General features: G+C 48.1%; 1 protein-coding gene across 6 annotated transcripts in view; it reads right to left on the bottom strand.

Annotated features, from left to right (window-relative positions):
- Positions 1-24,317, bottom strand: part of ARHGAP22 (Rho GTPase activating protein 22) — a 166,017-nt gene that overhangs the window by 106,128 nt on the left and 35,572 nt on the right. For all 6 annotated transcript variants that reach the window (XM_004765839.3, XM_045068987.1, XM_004765841.3 and 3 more), the window contains one exon: positions 4,104-4,303. In XM_004765839.3, the coding sequence (XP_004765896.2) occupies positions 4,104-4,303 (200 nt within the window). The remainder of the gene's footprint in view (positions 1-4,103; positions 4,304-24,317) is intronic.

Genomic DNA, 24,317 nt, shown 5'->3' with positions numbered 1-24,317 from the left:
ACAGGGCCCGAAGCAGGGCTCCATCTCATGACCCTGAGATCATGACTTGAATCAAAATCAAGAGTTGGATGTTTAACCATCTGAGCCACCCAGGCACCCCATGAAGTATATATTTTATTTCCCCATGTCTAGAACTTCTCTCTCTCTCTCTCACATCCTCATCACTATCATTTTGCTCTTAATTTAGAAATCTTTCTTTTGCACTATAGTCAGTGAATATGTCTCTATAATTTCACTTTTTGAAAAAAATGGAAACCAATGAGTATTTTTTCTTTGTTTATATATTCTTCAAAGCTAAGAGCATGAATGTTTGCAGCTGCTCTATTTTCTTAGTATGTTATTGTGCTATTATGAAATATTTCTCTTTGTTCCCTTTTGTTCTCATCACCTTGAATTCTGTTATTTCTGATATTGATGTTGCTAAGTCTGCTCTCTTCTTGCTTGCATTTGCTGGCTTATTCTTTCTCTATTGTTTTGTTTTTTAACCTTTCTGTTTTTTGTCCTTTTTAAAAGCCAATCTTCCACTGTCTTTTAAGATGCATATTTAAGATGCATATTTACTGAAATGTGCATTTTAAGATACATATTTAAGGTGCATATGACCAAGTCCTATGTGTTATGATGACGGCAATGGTAGTACCTATTCCCTGCTATCATATTTGCTTTTTTTCCTCTTTTCTGCTTACCTTCCCTTCTTGGTTTTTTTTTTTTTTCCTTCCTCCCATTTTCTGTCCACTTGTTGAACTGGTCACATTTAATTTGTTACATTCTTTTTCCATCTTATGTTTTGATAGTCATACTTTTCATTTCTATCTATTCCATTTCTATTCTAAGCCAAGAGACCCACAGGTGCAGGACCTGGATATCAGATCTCTAGACTAAAAGGGAGTCCTCAAACTGCGGAAATGCACCAGGCTGCTCAACAAAGAGTGTGGCCGGAGGTTCCATGGCTTAAGAAACATTTCCGGCCGAAGCGAAAACCACCAAGATGCAAAAACCGAGAATCTTATCTTAGAGAAACCATAGGTCTGTCTGCTGACAGGCACTGGGAAAAGCAGTAGGGACAGGGGCACACTTCTAGGTTCTGTTCCAAAATGTCTTTGCCTAGTCTTCCTCTCTGACCTTGTATGGCTGCTTTGCTTCCATCTCAAATTTTCCCATCTCCACACTTGTATGTCCTTGGCCGGCCCTCCTGCTAGTAAAAGGGGAGAGGGGAAGTGATAGGGCTTTGAGGGAGAATAAGAATATCCAAGAGTTATCCTCAGGTGTTACGTGCTTTGGGCAGCATCAAGGGGAGCTGGACGCCCCTGCTCTCTGTAATTCCGTCTGCTAGACAGATGACAGGCTGTCTGTCAGGAGGGCGCTTACTGCCTGGGCCTTTCTGTCACTGTAAACAGTGAACAGGGCACATTTTTCCAGGAACCAGATATTGAGAATTAGTCCATTACATGTCATTCATGCAATTAAGGGGAAATGTGTGGGCTATTTTGCCAGCAGCCATGTGGGTTTCAGATCATACTGTAGAAACTAAATGAGTCCAATTTAACCAATGGTCTCCTTGAGATGGGGAATTGTGCAACAGGGCTGCCATCAGGCTTTGTGGGGGAGGGGGAATTATGGGAAGGACTCATGTCCCAGGAGGATTTGGGAGTGTCAGCCAGGCCCAGAGAGACTAAAACAGGGGCGTGGGCTGTGACACTGGCATCTGTTGGGAGACACTGCGTCCTTTTGGAGATGAAGAGCTCCCTGGCAATGAATGCCCTGGTTTAGTTTGGATTGGGCTCCATGCTCCTTCTGTGCCCAGGCTGATGACTGGGGATGTGGACGCCACCATTTTGTTAGCTGTCTCCACCAGAAGCCACTGAAGTCTGGAAAAGACGGCAGGTGAGGGAGAGGAGTGTCCAGCTTAGGAAATCCAGGAGACACAGCTTCCTCATGGAGCTGTAGCTGATGGGCGAGGGCCACCTCAGGCTCACCATGAGGAATGTGCAGGGAAGCCTGGGAAAGGAGTCCACAGATGGCCTGGGCCACCTCCGTGTGTTTGTCCACTGGGCTTGCCCAGCGTCAACACACAGTTCTTCCAGGAGATGGTGCCATGGGTTGGGCCAGGACAGGATGGCAGTAGGGGCCACAAACAGGGTCCCAAGAGAGTTGGGGACCCTGGAAACTCTCCCAGTCATCAGAGTAACATGTCACTAACAGATCAGCTAGGAAAGCTAGGAGATCATTGAAGGGCCAAGGCTGGTCTTCAACATAAGAATTAAAGGCCAGAAGGAAAATGGTGGTGGGCAAGCCAGAAGTATGGTGCCCAATCAGGGGAGTGGGCTCAGCGGTAGGGCTGGGGAGGTGGGGGAGAAAGGCAAAGGCAGGGCTGAGGAAGCATGAGGGCACATACTCATGTACTAGGACTTGCAATCAGATATGTATATATTCTACAATCTGACCCTTAGCACATTTCTGTGATGTAGGGAATAATGTGGGAATAATGTCTCCATTCAGCAAAGATAAAACCAAAAATAAAACAAAAGTAAGCAACTTGTCGGAAGTCATAAAGCTATCGTGCCAGACCCAATTCAGATCAAATGCAGATCTGCCTGACTCCAAAGTTTCTATTTCTTTTACTTGATCTCTCTGGGGTCACTGCCCTGCTTTAGGAAACCGGGGAGACTGGACAAGATCAGGGCTTCCTAAACTTTAGTTCAGATCCATAAATCAGCTTCATGATTTATGTCCTACCCACTTCTCCTCTGTACTAGTGTTCATGGAAAAGTTTCCCTTAACCAAGATCACACTTGTTATTTATTTATTTTTGATTGTGGTTAAAAATCTAATAACATAGAACTTACTGTTTTAGCCATTTTTAAGTGTATAGTCCAGGGGCACTAAGTATCATCACATTGCTGTGCAAAACTTTTTGATTTTTTAAAATTAATTAATTAATTAATTTTAGAGAGCAAGAGGCAGAGAGCTTGTAAGCATGGCGGGGGGCAGAAGGAGAGAATGAATCTTGAAGCAGATTCCCTGCTGAGCGTGAAGCCTGACATGGGGCTTGATCCCAAGGCCTTGAGATCATGACCTGACCTAAAATCTAGAGCCAGATGCTTACCCAGCTGAGCTACCCAGGTATCCCAACACTTTTTGATTTTAGCTTAGATATATTTTGCAAGGGAAAACGTGATATCACTGTCATGGACCAGTAGCACTTTCCACAAACAGAAGTTAACCATTAGAATAATAATGAAGACAGAACATTATGCACTATTGCCCTTGAAGGTTTGGAAGCAAGGCCTGTTCCTACCCACCCGTGTCTCCAGTTTTTAAGGGAGGATCCCAAATGCTGGAGATGGTTACACAGATCCTAGCACCCAAATGATGCTTCCTCTTGATATACTCAGAGAAACTGAAAGAGGAGTGGGAAGGTCATCTATCTTCCTACTGTGATGGCCACGTGATCCCAGACTGTGCCATGTCCCTCCTCCCACTTGCCAATCATTGAGCACCCTCTCTGGCCCCTAGACCCCAGCTCCACACTGTGAGGCCTGCCAAGAAGTACACAGGTTCCCACCCACCTGACCCCAGACCAGGTGAACCTCCCAGTAGTGGGCAGAACACAGAAGCAGCCATGGAGGGGCAGAGGCATGGGGCACGGGGATTCCACTGTGAGCCAGATTTTAGTTGAGGTTGGATTTGTCTTGGGTACCCATGTCCTTGGACAGTGGGAGTAGCAGGCAATGTTACCAAGAGGCTTAAAAGAACCCAGGGAGGACTAGTTTCCTGGGCCACCTCAGTATGTTCCTTTTGTCCAGTGGGCTTGCCCAGCTGTGTAGAGATGCTGGCTATCTGCATTCTAAGGAGACGTGTTCATTACTCAAGCTGTGGCTTTGCTTTAGTAAAATGAGCTAGAAAGCCTGGAACATGGGAGCTGGGAATCAAAACCACTTTGGAAACCTGGGTGAGGGGCCACTGTTTGTAAAGTCAGTGGGTTGAGGGCTTGAGGAGCGAAGGTCCAGACAGGAGGGTCTCTCTGCCTTCCACCCTCTCCTGGGCATGGTTAACCTGGGCCCCACCACGATGTGCCAGGACACGAGGTGCGAGCTTCTCACCTGGGGCTTGGTCTCGTCTTTGTCCTTGTAGTAGAAAAGCTGATCCCCACGCAGCACGAACCAACGCTGCTGCCAGTTCTTCATGATGCTTCTCTGCCTCTTCAGCCAGCCCTCCTTGAGCACGGGGCCCAGTCTGCGGGGGCAGGGCAGCCGCCCTGGGCTGCGGCTCTGTTCCCCCATCACCAGGCTTTTGGAGCGGGCTGGAAGCCAAAACACACACAGTGAGCATGAAGGACACGTGCCTGTGGCCAGTCCCTGCCCCTGTCCTGGCATCCCCACTCCCCAGTGACCAGGGCATGGGGGCCTAGGCTGGCAGAACCGGACCCCCTCCCCCCCGTCGGTTCAAAGGGGCACAGGCTGGAACAGCTCACAGCAGCACAGCCTAGGCTTATCCACCAGGGCGAGGGGCACAGCCTGCCTGCCTAGGTGGCTTCTGCTATGTCTCTAGCTTCCTAGGTTCTTCACTGCCCAGGTTTGTTCATCCATCCATGCACCGTGCATGTGCGCCCACCTCCATCTCCCCACTCTCTAATGCACGCATCTATCCATGACTCCACCCATCCATCCAGCTATCCTTTTCCCATGCGTTCAAGTGATTCATCCGTGTAATCATTCAGCATCAATTTACTGAGTACCCATGTATGTGTTAGCACCATCCTAGGTGCGAGGGATAAAGCAGTAAAATAAGGAACAGATAAAAATCTGGGTCCTCCTGGAGCTCACATTCCACCAGAGCTTCTGTCACTCAGACCCTGAGGGAGCTGGCCCCATCAGTCCCCCTCCCTGGTTTCTGCATGGCACCCCTTCTCTGGAGGCATCGGATTTGAACACCATTGTCCAGAACCCCCAAAACTACCCTGTTGTTTTGCTGGGATCATCTTGGCAGAGTGGGCCTAGACAGCGAGGCCTCTGATTCAATGGTTGGTTGTAATGTGTTAGTGGCTCCCTGCCCGGGCAGAGGGGTGTGTCTCTGATCTACGCATCTCAGAGTGCCCACGAGCCCTCCGGCCCGGCAGGCTTCTTCTGCTCCCAGCTTGACACCACTGACCGGCACTCTGCTGGGACTGGTACTGCCCTTCACAGTGATGATCAGGCCCCTACCGACCCTCCTCTACACCATCACCTTCCCCTCTCTCCTCTGTCTCAGGAATGGCTCCTCTCCCCTCTCTACCCAGTATTAAGCGTATTGTGGCAGCAGTCTCCAGGAGAAGCCATCCTGCACTTACGAAATGTAATTACACTTGTTCTTAGACCACAGATCCTAACTTCTGGCTGGAATGCACTTTCCCTGAGACCCACAGTTCTGGCATTGTACCTGTGATTCTGTGTGTGTGTGCATGTGCGTAAAGTCCTCCCATCACACTAGTGGCCACAGCTCCTTAAGGCTGGCCTACCTTCTGCCCGTGCCGTTCCACTAACCTGAACTTTTCTTCCATCACTTTCTCGCTCAACTCCTAGCTTTGGATGCTTAATGAGCTCCTACACATCATCCAAGCTCCAGCTCAGACACTTCTTCTACAGAACCTTCCTTCTGAATCTTCTCGGATAGCCCTTCCCTCCCCTACCAGGGCACGTGACCCATGGCTGGTCATGATCTGAGGCTGCCTTTCTGCCCCAGCAGACCGAGGTGCAGGAGAGAAGGACAGGATGTCTTACCCAGTCCTATGTGTGTGGCCCTCACCACGTGCTGCTCAGGGAGTGATGTAAGTCATGCTTGTCAAACACGACTGGCTACGTAGGCCCACCCTGATCAGCAGGTATGTCTGTGTCTTATCATGCCATTAAATGTGATGTGACAGTCCGCTGCTCTCTGAGATCATAGAGTTTGGTGGTCCCCAGCTTTGCCTCCAGTGACATATGGCCCAAGACACAATCCTGAATCGACCTCTTTTATAGGAGCGAAAAATAAGGAGGTCATCCTGCGGCCAGTGCTCTAGACAGGGTCAGCTCCCCGACAGCTGGGGGATCCGGGGGGCACATCATCTTCTCTGCCACCCTGCGCAGCTGTGATAACTCAGACTACGTCTGTCCCTGCCTTCTCCACCTTGCGTCCCTGTTGCTGTGCCCTTGGTTGTGGTCAGGCCAGTGCTGAACGTTCCAGACTTGTCTTGGCTGTGCTTTGGCCCAGAGAGCAAGCAGCCTGTCTCCAGGCTCAGCCCAATGCACAGAAGGGGGACTGTCGATCCCTAAGGACAGAGGGTCTTTCTCAGAGACTGAGGAGGAGTCAGGAGGCCCCTCCTTCCAGGACAGCAGCCCACCTCGGAAGCCCTGTGGCAAGGGCTGAGCTCCACTTGTTCTCACGGGTAGCTCCCTGCTTTTGCTCCCCACCTTTCTGTGGGCCCCGGTGCCCATACGTACAGAGGTGTACTAGATTGAAGTCGACTTTCCTCCTTTATTTCTGTGGCTGTTTACTATCCCTGTGAGTTACCTAAACCTTCCCTCATCCCTGGGTATTTGGAGTCCTTCCAATGGTAGTGATTTAATTAAAGAGACAATGGGGTCCAGTTGAAGAAACACAGGGTCGTGGCCAGCTCTGTGAATTTTCTGCACCTCAGTCTGCTGATGGGCAAGCAGGGTGCATGGGGGATGGCGAGACCTGACCCTGCAGAGCGAGCTGGGGGAGGAGAGATGGCCATGTCTGGCAGAGAACTTGGCATGGACATGGTGCCCCGTCACCAGTTACCATGGCAGTGACGATCCTGTTCATGGAAATGGTGAGCGGATGTCTCCATGCGGAACTGTTTTCTGGAGATGGGTTCCTAGGCGGAATCACGGGACAGAAGGCACGGTATTTCCTACAACTTTTAGCTGGTTAGGTGCCATTACACCCTTCCTTCTAAGAATGGCATCCAGATGTATTACAACACACAAAATTATACTCCTTACCACTTGCTTCACAGCCATCAATATGAAATATTATAATTTGAGTATTCCTACCTCATAATTTAGTAAGTATAAAACGACACTTAGTTATTGTCTTAGCTCACCCTGTTGTTAGATTACTTATCGAGGGACATCTTTTTTTTTTTTTAATAACTTTTAAATTTTTTGTATAAATATATAATGTATTATTAGCCCCGGGGGTACATGTCTGTGAATTGCCAGGTTTACACACTTCACAGCACTCATCATAGCACATACCCTTCTTGGGGGACATCTTTGCATGGACTCCTACTCCCGGAATAAAGCTTCTGCCCACTCCCTTTGCCCACTCAACTGACTGCCCCTGGAGGGAAGAGCTGGCTGGGGGTGGGGGAGCAGCTGGGGTCCTTTTGTTCTCCTAGTCACTTGGACCCACTTCTCCTCTTGAATGAGCCTTAGTAATGCTCTAGAAGCGTCCCTGTAGCCCTAGAAAAGCTGCCCTTCCATTTCCAGGTGCCCACAACACCAATGCCCGGGGTCTGTGCCGCATCCCAGCTCTGTTCTGCACCTTAGCTGTTTTGCAGGAAGAAGCACTTGGGCTGAGCTGCTGGCAGGTGGTGGCGGAGGGGGGGGGGGCTGTGCCCAACAGCACCCAACAGCATCAGGAAGGACCTCTCTGCTCCCAGGATGGTTACCTGCCCCACCTCCTCTCTGGTCTCAAGCTGTGCAGGGCCTGAAGCAGGGCTGGGTTCATCGGATGGTGACCAATTCTCTTCCGGGGCACAGGGCTGTATGGGGTCCTGGGGCTTGGGCACCAGAGTTACTACAACCCCAGTATTCTGGTGGAGTCTGACAGAGGACTGATGTGGGAAAGGGGACAGGTGTGTCCCCTGGCTACTGAGTTCTCTTATCCGGGTCTCAGTTTTTTCATCTCTAAAATGTCTGTCATGGGTGGAGAGTCAGTGGTAAAATGAAGTCAGCCGTACCTAGGCTTTTGTGCTGGAATGACTTGAGCTTTCTAACATGAGCCTTGATGGAAGCTGGGCCCCTGTGGGTGAAGAACTTCTAGAGGGGGTGGCTTGGCTCAGGCCTCCTTTGTCTGTTTGTATATTCTCCTCCTCTTCTTCTTAGGGAATCTGTAAGGGTTGTGTAGGACCTTCCACCCTTCTGAAGATCCTCTGGTGCCTTTAAAGAGGGCTCTGGCTTTATAGAATATTCTAGTGCCACATCTCTGGTTCTGTCTATTGCCTTCTATCACAACAGTGCCTGAAACAGTCTCATTTGACAAGAGCATAGCCCTAGTAGGACCCAGAATACACCTGCCTTCCTTCCATATCCCCTATAACATCTTGAGTAGAGCCTTTACACCGTAGGAGCTCAATAAAAATTCAGTGACTCATCAGCGCACCCCAACAGTGAGGAATGCGGGGGAGCCCCTGGCTGGGCACTGGGCCATGTCTCCAGAGACACTCTCTCTGCAGGCATGTCTGCCCAGGAAGGCTGAGCTCTCAGAGCACAGAAGGCTGGACACTGAGCCTGGTGGACAGCAGGTGCCCAGCAAGAAATAAATGACTGCCATGTGAGTGATCTGCTGTTTCCTTTGTGTTTTCAGCCCTGATCTCCAGGCCCTGGGCACTATCCTCCCGAGGGCTGCAGGCATAGAGGAGGTGGGCAGGGGCCGGGGGGCTTGTTTCCTGGGGTAACGGGGCTGGGTATGCCCTGCACTGGTCTCTGTCTGAGTGATTGCTGGCATCCCTGCCCACCCACTCCAGGCTTGCTCAGAAGATCCAGCTCCCGCAGCTTCGTTCACCAGGGAGCCACTGTTGGCAGATGGTACTTAGATGCGTGACCCGCCCAGGCTTTTCCCCAGCTGATCAATCACAGGAATACTACTCTTAGAAGGCCGACTGAGTGTCTTGAAAGGAAAATAATCATTGTTATGATTTATTAATAACCACTGTTCCTGTCCTCAGCATTTCCTTGAGTCGACTCATTCAGCACTTTAAATACTTAGGCAAAGCTTTCAAGTCAAGCAGCCTGGACATTCTGAGGCTCAAGAGCAGAGGCGAGTTTCCTGGGAGGGTCCAGGAGTGGGCCTAGAGCAAGCTCGTGACTAGGGTGGGGAGGAGGAAGCCCTCCACCCTCCTCCAGGCAGGGCTCTTCTGTTCACATCACAACCATTCACTGATTCATTCATTCATTCATTCATTCATGCCTTCCAAATCTATGGAACTCCTCCAGGTACAACACAGTACCGTGAGTTTTTGGCGTTTCCCGGGAGCCCCCATATGCACTTGCAAACACACTCATGCACGCGCACACTAACACTCTCACACACTCATGCATGCACACACTCTTACACATACACACACACTGGCAAACACCCACAGACTCATGCACACAGAGCTCCCCAGGAGAAAGCAGGGTCCCCTACGTCTTCACAGTCCTTGTTCCCAGGGAGATGTCAGAACTCTGGGTGGAGGAAATGGAAATCAAGTGCCCCTAGGTTCATTCGTTATTAGAGAAGGGCAAAGCGAGCTTAGCAACAAGGCATTGCTAGGACAAAATGAGAGACAGGGCCAGCCCACCAGACCCTGATTTATGCCTTGCCTACCAAGGAAGTGAGGGGCTTTCATTTCTCAGAGCTGGAGAAATCAAAGACATGAACAGGTGGCGTACAGAAGAGGAAATACCAATGGCCAAACAAGATGTGCAGAGATGCTGAGTTTCAGGAGTAATCAGCGAAGTGCAAACTACGGCCAAAAGATAACATTTGTTATCCTCAGTGTACCTTTAGGCAGGTAGATTTACAAAGTCTGGTAATGTCATGTGTTGGCTGGGTTGTCAATAATTTTAAGCCACTACACAGAGGGCGACTGGGCTGTATTTGTTAAAGTTAAAAACATGCACAGTCTACAATCCAGCAATCCTCTCTGTCATCCACGTCCTCCAAAAAGGAACCGTGAGTGCCCAGGCAGTCACCCACAGGGATGTCCTTGCAGCTTTCTGTGTGATCCCTAAAAATGGGGAAAACCCAAAAGGCCAACAACTGGAAGATGGCCAAACTTAGGCTGCTGTATTCATGTTGTAAGACGCTTTGCACAAGTTAAGCGGAACGAGGTGAATGTATGTGAGCTAACGTGTTTAGCTCCCCCTTTTTATCAGAAGAGATGTCTTTAGTCCCTTTTCTTTTTTAGGAAAATACATACAACATGGAATTTACTGTGTTAGCCATTTTGAAGCATACAGTTCAAGGGCATTCATTCTGGTCACATTGTTCTGTCACCGTCACCCCCGTCCAGCTCTAGAACTTCCTCATCATCCTAACTGCTCCCTGTTCTTCCTGGACCCTATTCAGTAAGCTTTCCCCTGCTCTGCCCCACTCAGATGGCTCTTCTCAAGACTGCAGTGACCTTCACGTGGCTCAGTCAGAGGGTCAAGTCAGTCCTCCCTTTCCTTGACCCCTGGTGGTACCGGATCCAGTTGGTGACCTCCTTCCTGCAGGACCACTTCTGTCCTGGGGCTCCAAGACCATTCTCCTGGTCCCTCCCCTCCTTCACTGGCTACCACACTGTTTCATCTTCCCTCCTCTGAGTCTAGAGCTCAGGGCTTGCCCTTGGACTCCATTTCTTTTTTAAAATTTTATTTATTTATTTGACAAAGAGAGACACAGCAAGAGAGGGAATAGAAGCAGGGGGAGTAGGAGAGAGAGCAGCAGGCTTCCCGCAGAGCAGGGAGCCTGATGCGGGGCTCAATTCCAGGAACCTGGGACCATGACCTGAGCCGAAGGCAGATGCTTAACGACTGAGCCACCCTGGAGTCCCTGGACTCCATTTCTATGCACAATCACTGTCTCAGGGATCTGCTCCTATTTCATGCGTGGGCACAAGGCACCTGTGCAGAGACCCGCCCATCTGTCACAGCTTCCCAGCCTCCCAACTCCCCTTTCCTGCTTTATTTTAACATTTACTTAAATTCTCTTATAGTGAAGGAGGAAAGCAAGTTACAGCACAACATAAAAAATGTAAACCTCTATAAAAAGGGAAGAAAAACAACAACCCCCAAACAAAAGACATCACATTATATTTGTGGTGGCTACACACATTTGCATAGAAAACGTGCCACGGATCTAACAGTGACTGTGGGGAGAAGACAGAGCTGTGGGGGCGTGCATTTTGTACAGGGAAGGAAGGCATGCGTTGCATTACTGAAAGTAAATGAAAATAAGAACTGCAAAATGAAAGAGCTCTTTTGGAATGGAAGGGGATCTCCTTAGGGGATCTAAGATAACAAGTAAAATATCACTAGTGTGACAAATGTCTACAAATATTTATCTGTGACAAGCATCACACGAGGCTGGGGACCTCAACACAGATGAGAGAGGAGCTCCCAGGCCAAACAGATGATGCTTCCTGGAAGGCGGATGCAGGCCCATCTGTGGCCCTTCCAGGGGACCATGTCAGGGCTCCCTCTCTGTGAACCACTCTGGTGGGCCTGGCTCCAAACCAGCCTATCTGCTCCCGCTCCATGGAAGGAGGGGCTCAGTGAGGGTGTGCGGGTTACTCACCCACCCAGTGGTGCAGCTATCCAGGCTTCCCAGGGTGCTGAAGCTTACGACTTGCTGAGAACACATCAAAGATATCTTAGCTTGTGGGTCATATTGATGCTCTGCCCAAATTCCCTTGGATCCCTTTCTCTGTTTTATGTGCCCAGCAGCGCGCCCCCCACCAGCCTCTGCCAACTGCTTTAACTCTACTGCTTTACTTCCAGCAGCTTACCCTGGGGTGGGTTTCAGGACTGCAGGCCTGTGTTGGAAGGCTGACCAGGGGCTCATGGAGACGCTTTTGCCCAGGTGCTAGGAGAACCGGAAGTGCCTGGGAATTTACATGCCCCAGCCCCCAGCCCTTGGCCTGAGCCTCGTGGGTGTAGGAGCCTGAAAACTCCTGCAGCCTGTTTTCTGGCTGGAAGCCACTCAGATGGGTAAAGAGGTGTCATTCACAGTTCAGGTGTCATTCAAAGTTCCAGAAGGTTCAGGCTGACACCTCCCTGGATTGAGCATCTGCCAAGCTTGGCTCTCTTCCCTGTCCTGCTGCCCCACCCTCTCACTGGGGTTTCCTGGCAGCACCTCTTTGATAAATGATTTCATGACAATCCTCATCTCAGGGTCTGCTTAGGAGAATCCCACCTAACACAGCCAGTGGCTTTCCAGGTCTTCCAAATAGGCCTGTGGCAGCAGCATCAGCCTCGGGCGGGTGCTCGAGTATCTGGCCAGAACAGTGCTCACCCCTGTAGGGTTGGGCGCCCTGCAGCCTGGCTAGGGATGACTTTCCATCTGCAGCTCTATAAGTGCAACCCCAGGAGCGTGGAGGCGTGGCTGCCCAGGAGCTAAAACATAATTGATTTATGCAAGTCGATGGGATTTTAAAGCCAGGCTGGAAAACCAGCAAGATGGCTCTCCGAGTGGAATTGATTTAAAGGGTAAGTATTGAGGCTGAAAGATTGATTGAGCAGAGAGGTGAGGTAATGGAAGGGGTAATCTGGAGGGCCGGAGAAGTCGGTTTCATAACGTTAATGCAATCTGCAGCCGACGGTGAGGGGGCCTCGTCAGGTGCCCAGGCTGTCCTGGGAATACAGACGGCCCGAGCCCCAGGTGATTTACTACACCAGGGTTCCTGAGTGTCCCTCACTTTTCTTTTTTTTTTTTCCCCACTTGTTACCTAGCATTCTTTCTGGACTCCCTTTGGTCATCTGTTCTCTGCTAGGTCCCCCAACTAGAGGGCCTAGAGAAGCAGCCATGCCCTCCTAAGGGATCTCACTTCAGGGCCTGGAGGATGAAAGACAGCAAGGGGCACAACCTACTCCCCCACACATGAGAAGTACAAATACTAAGATAGTGCTGAAGTTGTCTAGAAAGTTGGGATTTTTTCATAATGGTTACTCTAATGATTTAAAAAAATCGATATAAAAGGTCACATTTTAAAAAAAAAATTGTCAGAGAGAGAGAGAGAGAGCACTTGCGCACAAGCAGGGGAAGTGGCAGGCAGAGAGAAAAGCAGGCTCCCTGCCAAGCAAGGAGTCTGATGTGAGACTCGATCCCAGGACCCTGGGATCATGACCTGAGCCAAAGGCAGCCACTTAACTGAGCCTCCCAGGAGTCCCTAAAAGATCACATTCTTAAAAGTTATACTTGTTGGCTCTTCCTGGGTCTGCCTCCCAGCTCCGCTGGTGCTGGTCTCTGGCAAGAGAGACACCGGAACAGCTTGGTCTGTGCTTCCCTACAGCACACCCCCAAAGATTCAGCTGGATCTGACATTCACTGGTCCATTCATGCGGGTCTCCTGGGCATCCACTCTGTGCTAGCCTCTGGGGGCACGGAGATGGAAGGCATGTGCCTGCCTTCACAGAGGTAAAGGGGGAGCAGAGACACCCAAATGCAAGGTCTCATGGTCATCATGGCACATGTAAGGGAAAAGGGAACATGAAGACAGCAGGAGGAAGGCTGGGAGGCTGGAAGGCCAGTGGGGAGGTTGAAGCTGGATGAAAGAATGGCACGAACACTGGAGGGGAGCGGGCTATGACCCCCGCAAAATACCACTGTGGATGGCAACACAGCTATGTGGCACATTGATTATTTTGAGTTGTCGGCAATTGAGAAATAGCAAGTGCTGAAGGAGCTCTCTCTCTCTCTCCCTTCTTTCTTCCTAAAAGAAGGGTATGAATTTCCTGTATAGATGCCTTTCCTATTCTCGTGCAAGGAAGAGGAGAGTGAGACTCTGATTATAGTCTGAATAACAAACCTTACTAAACAGCCTTATCTACCATAAGCTTCCTAATCACCATCCCATAGTACTGCCCCCGGGGTTTAACTGCCTTTCCTCCTGTTTTTCTGTTTTCTGCCAGTTTAATTAACAGGACCCAGGTTCAGAACCTAAGAGGATAGAGGAAAACTTTTGCATGCCCTACACTATAGAAGCCTGGGGAAGCAAGGGTGTGGCCAGCAGGGGGCACAGGAGGCAGGATGAGAGAACGTGAAGTCAGACCTGGGAATTCTGGCTCCCCAGCTCTTAACACCAACTCTCACAGGACCCACATCGCTCCCTTCAAACAGATTATACCCTAACCTCTCCTGCTCAAGACTAATGAAAAAAACTCTTCCTTTGAGAAAGACGAGTTTGATGGACCTCCATCCATTTCTATCTACAAGCTGGACCTCCAACATCATCACACAGTGACGTCCCTCTTGCTGGGCCTCCTGTGCCTGAGCCATCACTGACATGGGTATGAAGAAGAGACGAGGAGAAGGCCTCTGTGAGCTGAGCCAGTGCTCTGTGAGATCTGCAGCTTTACCTCCCACTCACACCACATACGTCACTCTTTCCGCACAGTGACTGGCCCCCGCATGGGCCGTTTGATGCCACATCTCTGTATTTCTGTGCTTGCCAGCCTGATGAGTCCTGACTCACTCTTGAGGCATCAGTGTAACTGTTTCCTACCATGTGAAGACTTGCCCAGGAGCTTCTCAAAGCAGAGGGGTCAACTTCCATCCATCATGCCACTGCCATGACTGGCACATACATCTGGCCACACATCTCTGCGCCATATTGATTTGTGAGCTTCTTATGGCCAGGGAAGGTGTCCTCCCCACACCTGGATCCCCACACCATAGCACAGAACCTCTCAATAAAATGCTTGCTGAGTGAATGAATGATCTTGAGACAGGAATCCTCAAGTTCAAAGAACATGGGGAAAATCAAGTCCAAGAGAACCGGTACCTCTCTAGACGATCTTCTTGGTTTGGAAGAGATCTACCAACAGGATTTCTCTTGCCCTCAGCCTGTTTTCAACCAATTAAAGGTAAAGGGCACGAGATCACTGATTTCATTCCTGTAAACAGAGAAGTGGCAAGCAAGGAGATAAAGCTCAGAGCCAAACCGGCATTTTCCTACTTTTCCTAGTTTGGCGTTTGGTCCAGAGTGGTTGCATGAGATCACAGAAAGGGCATAGAATTTGGAGACCTGAGGCCCCCTGGCCTCCTGGAGTCACAGATTTCCATATAAAATGGGAGCAAACAACAAATCCTATCCACCTCTTAGACTTTGGTGAGGATGAAATGAAGGGTATTTTGAAAGTGCTTTAGGAAAGGGAGGACGCGGAGTGATTGGTGGTTAGTACTGTTTTTTATTCCCACTGGCTGAGCGCCTTGAAGCTTCCTTCCTCTCTCCACACCTTGTCCCAGAGCAGCTTGCCACAGCCTCGCCACCTCCAGTTCTGTTAAGATCAGCAGGTCACTCACCAGGAGCCCAAGATTGGTGGAGTCAACGTCATTCAGTATTGATTATAAATTTCATTTCTGTCTGCCTACAAGCCATTAGCTTGGATCAATATATTCTATACCCTTGGCTAAGTAATCATTGAGGCTGTTGATGATTTCAGCAGAGTCAGGGCATGTCCCTGCCTGTTGAAGTGGGGGGTGGGGCCGAAGGTGGTCTTCTGGCCCAGGCCTACCTAACCCAATGTAGGCCTGACTTGCAAATAAATCCTTCATTCTCACCTTCAAACTGTAAGGACTTGGCCAGCTCTCTAGTTCTCTGGGGTCAGAAGTCCAACTTGGAGCAACTCTAGCCCCGGACATCTGGTAGAGTCCTGTGTTCTAAGAGTGCTGGTGTTATGAACTTTGGACATTGTCTAAAGGTAAAGACCCGAGTTTCCCTATCAGCCGGGACCTGGGAGGAGAGGCAGGAGAAAGGAGGCCTGGATCTGCAATGCAGCTTTCCAGGACACACTCTGGGGGCTGGAACAGCATCCAGAAGCAGGGGAACCGAGCTGGGAATGGCTGGGTACTCTGAGTAGACATGCTCTGTACCCTCACCCCCTCTGCAACTGGCAGGTGGGAGATGCCATTGCTCCCGGAGCCTGTATTGGATACTGGCTCTCTCCCTGCCCTCAGCCACTCCCTACAGACACACTGCCCACACTGCAGTGAGTATCAGTGCCTAATGCTCCCTCCAGCCACGTCACTCCCTTATTTGAGCCCTACCTGGATATGGGATGGGTCTCTTCCTTGGGATGTATTACCATTTTCACCCTGCCCTCTTGCATTGCCGTCATAGCCGGGGGCTCATAGCTTGCCCAGCACATGCGCCCTTGGTCTTGACCCATGAGGCTTTCTCTGCCTCAGAAGGCTTTCCTTTCCTGCTGCCTGGAGAGGGCCCTACAACATAAATAAGGAAGTGTACAATGGCATTCAAGAGCCTTTGAGTTTTGAATCCCAGCACTGCCACTCCTGGCTGCAAGTTCTTTTAGCTCTCTGGAACTCAGTTTCCTCATCTGACAAATGGGGCAATGGTGATCTCTCTTCAAAAGACTAAGGGTCTTTTGAAGATGAAAGGAGATTTCATAGATGGTAGTTGTCACAGGACATAGAGATGGAAACTCCAGCCAGGAAACGAGACTTGAGAGATATGATCTCCTACACGAGGACCAGACCGAGAGGCACACTTTCAAAGAGGTCGGCAAAAATCAGCTCTGTAGTCCTGGGAAGGATGTGGAAATATTGAAGTGGTCTTGCATTTTGCAAATGAAAGTGACTCTAGGGCAAGTCATCACCCAAGAGTGGCCAGAGTTGTCACGGGGCCTTACCCAGGCAGGGACAGGGGCAGGCCTGCCCCCCACCCCCCACTCTAGGATGGTTGCAAAGAAGGTTGCTTCATGAGTTGCGCTTGTTCTAAAGCATAGTTACATGAGGTCAATAGACACGAGTGATGGTTATTGCTATTATTAAATACTGGCCAGCGCACAAAGTTGAATCTATGTGTGACTCCTTGTGTGATCAGGGAGGTGAAGGCATCTGAATCTGCAGTATTCCAGCTGGCTAATTGGTCAGAAATGTGGAGATCTGAAATAAAATAGCAGCCAAGGCTAGAATTCCTCAGCACCAGCAGGCATGCAGGGGGCCAGGCCCACCGGGACCCAAGACACACCTTTGCACCCGCGGCCCACCATGCTGCTTCCACTCGTGAAGGCCCTTCCACAGGATACCCACTCTCTTCTTCCAAAATCCAGAGTCCTTCCCCTTTTCTACCAGCCTGCTGCTCAGCCAGGGCGATTTCCAGCTGAACAAATCTGAGACACACCAGGACAAAGTGGATGGCATGACCTCATCTTCTTTTTTGTCCCCACACCTGGCGATGATGGCACTGTGAATACCATGGAAACAGGTGCTTCCCAGGGATCACATAGCCTATCATCTCTGGGATCCACGCAACTCGGTGACACCACCCAGTCCCCACTTTTGGACAGGCCAGTATTGCGGGAAGGGAGCTTCTTGAGCCTCAGAGTTTTGTGGTTAAGCAGTTTTTTATTTTATTAGTGGGGTGATTTTGAGCATTTTACTTAAACTATCTTGCTTCCATTTTCTCCCGTGACTCACAGGGCTGGTATAAGGCACATGCTGATTGCTTGGCAGACATTTTCTGACTTTCCTGCCTTCCTTCCCTGGAGAAGAAAGTGCAAAGGCTCTCTGGGGCCTTTGATGTGTTAGTAATGAGAGAGTCATATCCTATGATTCCATTTATATGAAATTTAAGGATAGGCAAAACCACTATACCATGATTTCTTTCCATGGTGATAGAAATCAGAAGAGTGTCTGGTTGTCTGGCTGTGGGGAGAGTGAAGAGGGATGGGGAAAGAGGAGGGAACTTTCTGGGGTTAAAGGAAAGGCTCTGTGTCTTGACCTGGGTGGTGGTCAGAGCTATACACTACAGATCTGGACATTTTACTATATGTGAATTATGCTTCGATTTAAAAAAAATTAGGAAAATATTAGAAATGAATCATGAAAATCCTACAATAAGCAGTAGTCACAAAATCAGGCTGCAATGTACTTTGAGGCCACTATTGTCCAAAGATTCTCAAATTGGGAATTTTACTTCCTCTGACCAGGTACTTGAGGCTGGTCCTAGACTTTTGGTTCATCTAGGGGGACTTTGCAGCTTCATTTCATTTCATTCTTTAAAAAGATTTTATTTATTTATTTGAGAGAGAGAGAGAGAGAGAGAGAAAAGCAGAGAGAGAGAGAGAGAGAGAGAGAGAGAAAACACAAGTAGGGGGAGGGGCAGGCAACGGGAAAAGCAGGGTCCCCGCTGAGCAGGGAGCCTGAAAAGGGGCTCCCAAGCTTGGGATCATGACCTGAGCTGAAGGCAGATGCTTAACTGATGGAGCCACCCAGGTGCCCCCTTCATTTTATTTCTGAGCAAACTTCTGGGAGGAGGGAGAGGAGAGAGCTCAGTCTTCCGGGTGGGGGTAGAAGACCCAGCCATCTTCTACATCTTCTACATCTTCATGTAGGCTTGGGCACTTGAACCACTGGGGAAGATGACAGCCTTCAGTAGTGGGATACTGGAGCCTGGCCTAGGATAAGGAGACCACTGTGCAAGCCTGTTGTGGCCTTCCTTCTGCAGCAAAAGCTGCTGTCTGCATCCCTAGTCCCTACCTGGCCTCTGGCCCAGACCCCAGTTCTACTCTCCAGAAACTGTTCCCCTAGCCCACATCCCTGACCCCCCTCCCAGCCCCAGATCCTCTCTCTGAGTCTCAGGAAAAGCCAGATACTACGTCACTTAAGTAGGCTACTGTCCCTTTGCCATTCAACTCTTAGGGTCATGGAAGTGCTCTGTCTTAGGGAGCCATCAGTGGACAAGCTTGGGCAGGGGAGCAGGATGGAGTCACCATGGGCATATCCTGGAAGGCCACACTATTCAAAACCAAGCAATCAGAGGAGCTCTGGGAACCTCACAGTCATCCCTTCAGAGCAATCTTCTAGCCTGAACTGATATGAGGTTATGTGATCTTTGGGCTATCACTCTTCAACCAACCATTTCAAGTGGTCCTACAAGCCTTGGTGTGAAAACTGGCAATCTCCTGTTCTTCTACTACCTCCCATTCCCCAACCCCAGGAGGCAGTCACTTTCATCCTTTTTAGTTTGGCCCTTTTATTTACCTCTCCATTTCTAATAGTATTCATTCATTCCCATTTTTTCCCCTTGACTCACCCACCTAGTTGATGAACCCACTCATCACATCATATATTTCTTTCTTTTGTGTGGGGGAGTACACGCCAGTTCTACTCTGCTAGCCAATTTCAGTTACACCATATAGTGTCACCAACTATGACACTGTGTTTTACATCAGATCCTTAGACCTTCTTTGTCTTATAGCAGAAAGTTTGCACCCTTTTACTAAACTCTCCCTACTCACCCCTCCACCATGTCCCCTCCCCCCCCCATCCCTGGCAGCCACTTATCTACTCTCTGTTTCTATAAGTTTGCCCTTTTTAGTTTCCACATATAAGTGACACCATGTCGTATCTGTCTTTCTCTGACCTCAGCACAATGTTCTCAAGGTCAGTCCATGTTGTCACAAATGGCAGGATTTCTTTCTCATGGCTGAGTAATAATCCACTGTATCTTTCTGCACACCACATCTTCTTTGTCCATTAATCCTTTGATGGACACTTAGGTTGCTTCTATATCTTGGCTGTTGTGACTAATGCTGCAGTGAACACAGGAGGGCAGAGATGCCTCTGATATCCCATTTTCAATTCCTTTGCATATAGGCTCAGAAGTGGGGTTGCTGGATCCTATGGTAGTTCTCAGTTTAATTTTTGGAGGATCCTCCATGCTGTTTTTACTGGCTGTACTAACTTACATTCCTAACAACAGTGTGCCACGGTTCCCTTTTCCCCATACCTTCCCTGAAGACAACATATCCTCGCGATCTCTTGGGTTCTGTTTGTTTATTTTACCATAGTCATTCTTTTTTTTTTTTTTTTAAGATTTTATTTATTTATTTGACAGAGAGAGATCACAAGTAGATGGAGAGGCAGGCAGAGAGAGAGAGAGAGAGAGAGGGAAGCGGGCCCCCTGCTGAGCAGAGAGCCCGATGCGGGACTCGATCCCAGGACCCTGAGATCAAGACCTGAGCCGAAGGCAGTGGCTTAACCCACTGAGCTACCCAGGTGCCCTACCATAGCCATTCTAACAGGTCTGCGGCAGTATCTCTTGTGGTTTCGATCTGCGTTTCCCTGACATAAATTCTGCTGACTGGCGATCAGACATACAATCGGCAATTGTATGTCTTAACTATGTCTGTATTTAGTTCCTCTGCCCATTTTTAAATAGAATTGCTTGGATTTTATCTTTTTGCTATGAAATTGTGTGAGCTCTTTATATATACTGGATACTGAGCCCTTATTACATACATGATTTGCAAATAGTGTCTCCCATTTTCATTTTGTTGATGGTTTCTTTTGCTGTGCAGAAGCTTTTAAGTTTGATGTGGTCCCGCATTTATTTTTGTTTTTGTTTTTTGTTACCTCTGCTTTTGGTGTCAAATTAAAAAAAAAAATCATCACCAAAACCAACATCAAGGAGCTTACCACCTACGTTTTCATATAGGAGTTTTATGGCTCCAGGTCTTAGTCTTTGATCCATTTCAAGATGATTTTTCTATATGGTATAAGAAAATGGTCTAGTTTTGTTCTTTTGCACTTGACTGTCCAGTTTTCCCCATTTACTGAAGAGACTCTCCCTTCCCCATCCTTTATTCTTGGCTTCTTTGTCATAAATTAATAGGCCATACATGCTTGGGTGTATTTCTGGGTTCTCTATCCTGTTGCATTGACTTAAATATTTGTTTTTATGCCAACTCACTTCTTGATTTTTCTTTTTTAAGTATTATTTGTTGACCTATCATGATGGAAAGTGAGGACTTTATTTCTTTGACTCCCCTGGCCCCATCATACACAAGTACCCACTCCATCCTCCCACCATAGTTATATTGTAATTTTGGTTTGTTCAACATGCCAAATTTGAATTATTAATTTTCACTATGTAACTGCTATTCCCAGTTGAGCTATGTAGATATTGTAGTAATTTTTCCTTTTATGCATCACTGGCTTTCCCTGGAGTTCATAATTATCTTGCTTCTTTTCATTTGCAGAGTTTCCTACTACATATTAATAATTCAACCTTAAATATTCCAATAGTTGTCTAAATTTAATCTCCATGTGTTCATATGCAGTGAGCATCTTCTTAAAAATATCACCACAACACCAAAAAAGCAAATAACCTAATTAAAAATGGCAGAAGGCATGAATATTTTTTCAAAGACATCCAGATGGCCAACAGACATATGAAAAGATGCTCAACATCACTGATCACCAGGGAAATGCAAATCAAAATCTCAATGGGCTATCCCCTCACACCTGTCAGAAGGGATAAAATCAAAAACACAAGAAACAAGTGTTGGTAAGGATGTGGAGAAAAAGGAACCCTCGTGTACTGTTGTTAGGAATGCAACCTGGTGTAGCCACAGTGGAAAACAGTCTGGAGTTCCCTCAAAAAATTAAAAATAGAGTTACCATATGATCCAGTAATTTTACTATTGGATATTTCTCCAAAAAAGTAAAAATACTAATTTTCAAAGATATGTGCCCCCCATGCTTATTGCAACATTATTCACAATTGCCAAGATATGCAAGCAACCCAAGTGTCCATGAATAGATGAATGGATAAAGAAGATGTGCATACATATATATACACACAAATACTCACATACAGATACACACACACACACACAGGAATATTATTCAGCCATAAAAAAGAATGAAATGTTATCATTTGCAACAACATGGAGGCATCTAGAAGGTATAATGCTAAGTGAAATAAGTCAGAGAAGAATAAATACCATGATTTCATTCATATGTGGAACTTAAGAAACAAAACAAATGAACAAAGAAAAAAGAGACAAAAAACCAGACTCTTAAGTAGAGAGAGCAAACTGGTGGTTGCCAGAAGGAAGACGACTGAAATAGGTGAAGGGGATTAAGAGGACACTTAGAGCGATGAGCACTGCGTAATGTACAGAATTGTTGAATCTCTATATTATACACCTAAAACTAGTATAATACTATATGTTAGTTTAACACACTTTAAAAATTAAAAATTAAATAAAAATAAAAACAAATGACTGCATCTTATGACTGGAAAGATCTATACTCTCCCCCCACTCCCATCCCACCTGGGACATGCAGGGCTACCGACCATGGTCTTTGGCTGGTGTGGATCCCTGCCCTGGGTCAGGGAGAGAGGTCAGAAGCCTTGGCATCGGAAAGACATGAGTACATATGGCGCCACTTGTGGGCAGGGCCCCTATGATGCTCTTTCCATATCTGCTAACATGGGAGCACTGATGCCCCTTCATAGTGTGGTTATGAGAATTCATGAAATACAGTAGAGATTCCTCGAGCATGGAGGACACATAGTAAATGATGGTTTACTTTCCTATGGGGAAAATTAAGAACAATGAGTCCACTCAAAGTACTTTGTCTTCTAGAGCTTTCTTTGTCCATCACCAAAGGACTGACCAGGCTCTGCCCATTCATCAAGGCTTCCAAGACACTGATGGCTAGAGCTGCTGAAACATGGCCCATGAGTTCCGTGATTTCTGCTAAAAGAAGGGGTCTCCTTCATAGCAACATCAATTTTATTTTGAAATATTCTAAACAAAGGCAGAAACCCTGACAGAAAATATTGATAGGATAGTGACATAAAAATTAAAAACTGATGTACATCTGTGGGAAAAAAAAACCCTGATAAAAAAAGTAAAAGTCACGCAACACATAGGGAAAATATTTGCACTATATAAATCAGTTGGGGGAGGGGGCTGACTTTCCTAAGGACCTGGATCAGTTAGGGCAGACAGTGCTTCCACCTCCCAGGCTAATGCTTTCCCTACCACCCATGCATCCATCCACCCTCCATTCAAAATATATGTACTGAGTTCCTTCTGGTGTCTGATATTGAAGTATGATATTCAAAACCACAAATGGCTCCTGCCCTCGTGGAACTCAGTCCAGTGGGGTGACAAGTGTCCATCAGATCATTCCATCTGAGAGTGTACAACTCTAATCCAAGGTAAATGCTGTAAAGAAGGGAGAGCTTGCAGCAGAGAACCTAGCTTAGATTGCGGTATATGGGAGGACTTCCCTGGATGGCAACACTTGAACTGAGAACTGGAAGGTGAGTTGGAGTCAAGGAATGCCTGTGTGTAGGGAGGAGAGGGAAAGAAAGAGGGAGAGACAGAGAAAGAGATAGAGATAGCGAGAGAGACAGAGAGAAGGGAGAGGCATTCCAGGCAGGGAAAATGGTGTGCTAAGGCCCTGTGGTAGGAGGCTGGGGGAACAGTTGAAGAACGGGAAGAAGGCCCATGTGGCTGGCGCCTGGAGAGTGAGAGGAGCCTGGAGAGGTGGCCACTGGCTAGACTGTAAGGGGGGTCTTGTGGGCCATGGTAAGGATTTGGACTTTACCCCAAGGAGCAATGGGGAAGCCACTGAAGGATTCTACATTGGGGAAGAGGCTGGAGATGAATGTATGCCTAGATTTACACATGAAAACATAGCCCTGGCTTTGGATTGGAGAACGGATGAGGGTGGGTAGGAGTGAGGCAGTCTTACTGCCAAAGTCCAGGTGAGAGATGATGATGGCTGAGGGTGGGTGAGGCAGGAGGATAAGTGAGACAGGCAGAGTCCAGAGCTCTTTGGATAAAGCAACAGGGCTGCACCGCATTCCTCATCCTTGTGGACTAGGGAGAGGCCAGAGGAATATGCTTCACTCAAGACTGACAGAACACACCAGTCTCTGAAGACCCAAGTCCGATTACAGTGGAATTTCAGAAAGGGGAACCAACCCAGCCAGCTGGGGCTGCATCAGGGTCAAGTATTTTGGGGCTCTGTTCTGACTATGGCTGGAGAGATGGGGAATCAGGTCTGGTTCTAACCAGGTGCTCCCAGGGACTCTGTGAGCAGAGGAGGGAGTAGTGGGGAAGGCCTAGGATGTGGGCCTAGGCCATGTGAACATGGTAGTGGGCCTGAGGGAATGACATGAGGCTCCGATGCTCTTCCTCTCTTATTCCCAGAAGAGAAGGTACCTGCTCTACATTTTTATTTTCTATATTGAAAAAGAAATCACAACTTTCACCATGTCATAAAGCACACAGACTTGTGACTTGCTCCATTGTATATGTAATACATTCAAAGAGTTTTAGTGAATTTATCTTATTTTTCTTCTGGGAAAACTGGTAAAGGCAGGGGTAAACTATCTCTTCTAGTTCTACTCTGGGAATATGGAAATGGGACTCAGTAGAGGAGGAGCTTGCTGGGGCAAAGCAATAGGAAAGTGTCTCTGGAAGAGACCTCTGGACCCAGGGGTAAAGCAGGGAAACACATCTGGCTCCAGACAGCCTGGACCCAATAGGCCATGACTAGCTAGGATGAGTGTGAACTGGTCCTAAGCAAAC

The sequence above is a fragment of the Mustela putorius genome, unplaced genomic scaffold (genome assembly GCF_011764305.1).
Source record: "Mustela putorius furo isolate JIRA1106 unplaced genomic scaffold, ASM1176430v1.1 tig00003909_pilon_pilon_pilon, whole genome shotgun sequence".
Taxonomy (NCBI): domain Eukaryota; kingdom Metazoa; phylum Chordata; class Mammalia; order Carnivora; family Mustelidae; genus Mustela; species Mustela putorius.
Note: the sequence above shows the minus strand (reverse complement) of the source record. Positions and strands in the feature narration are given on the sequence as shown.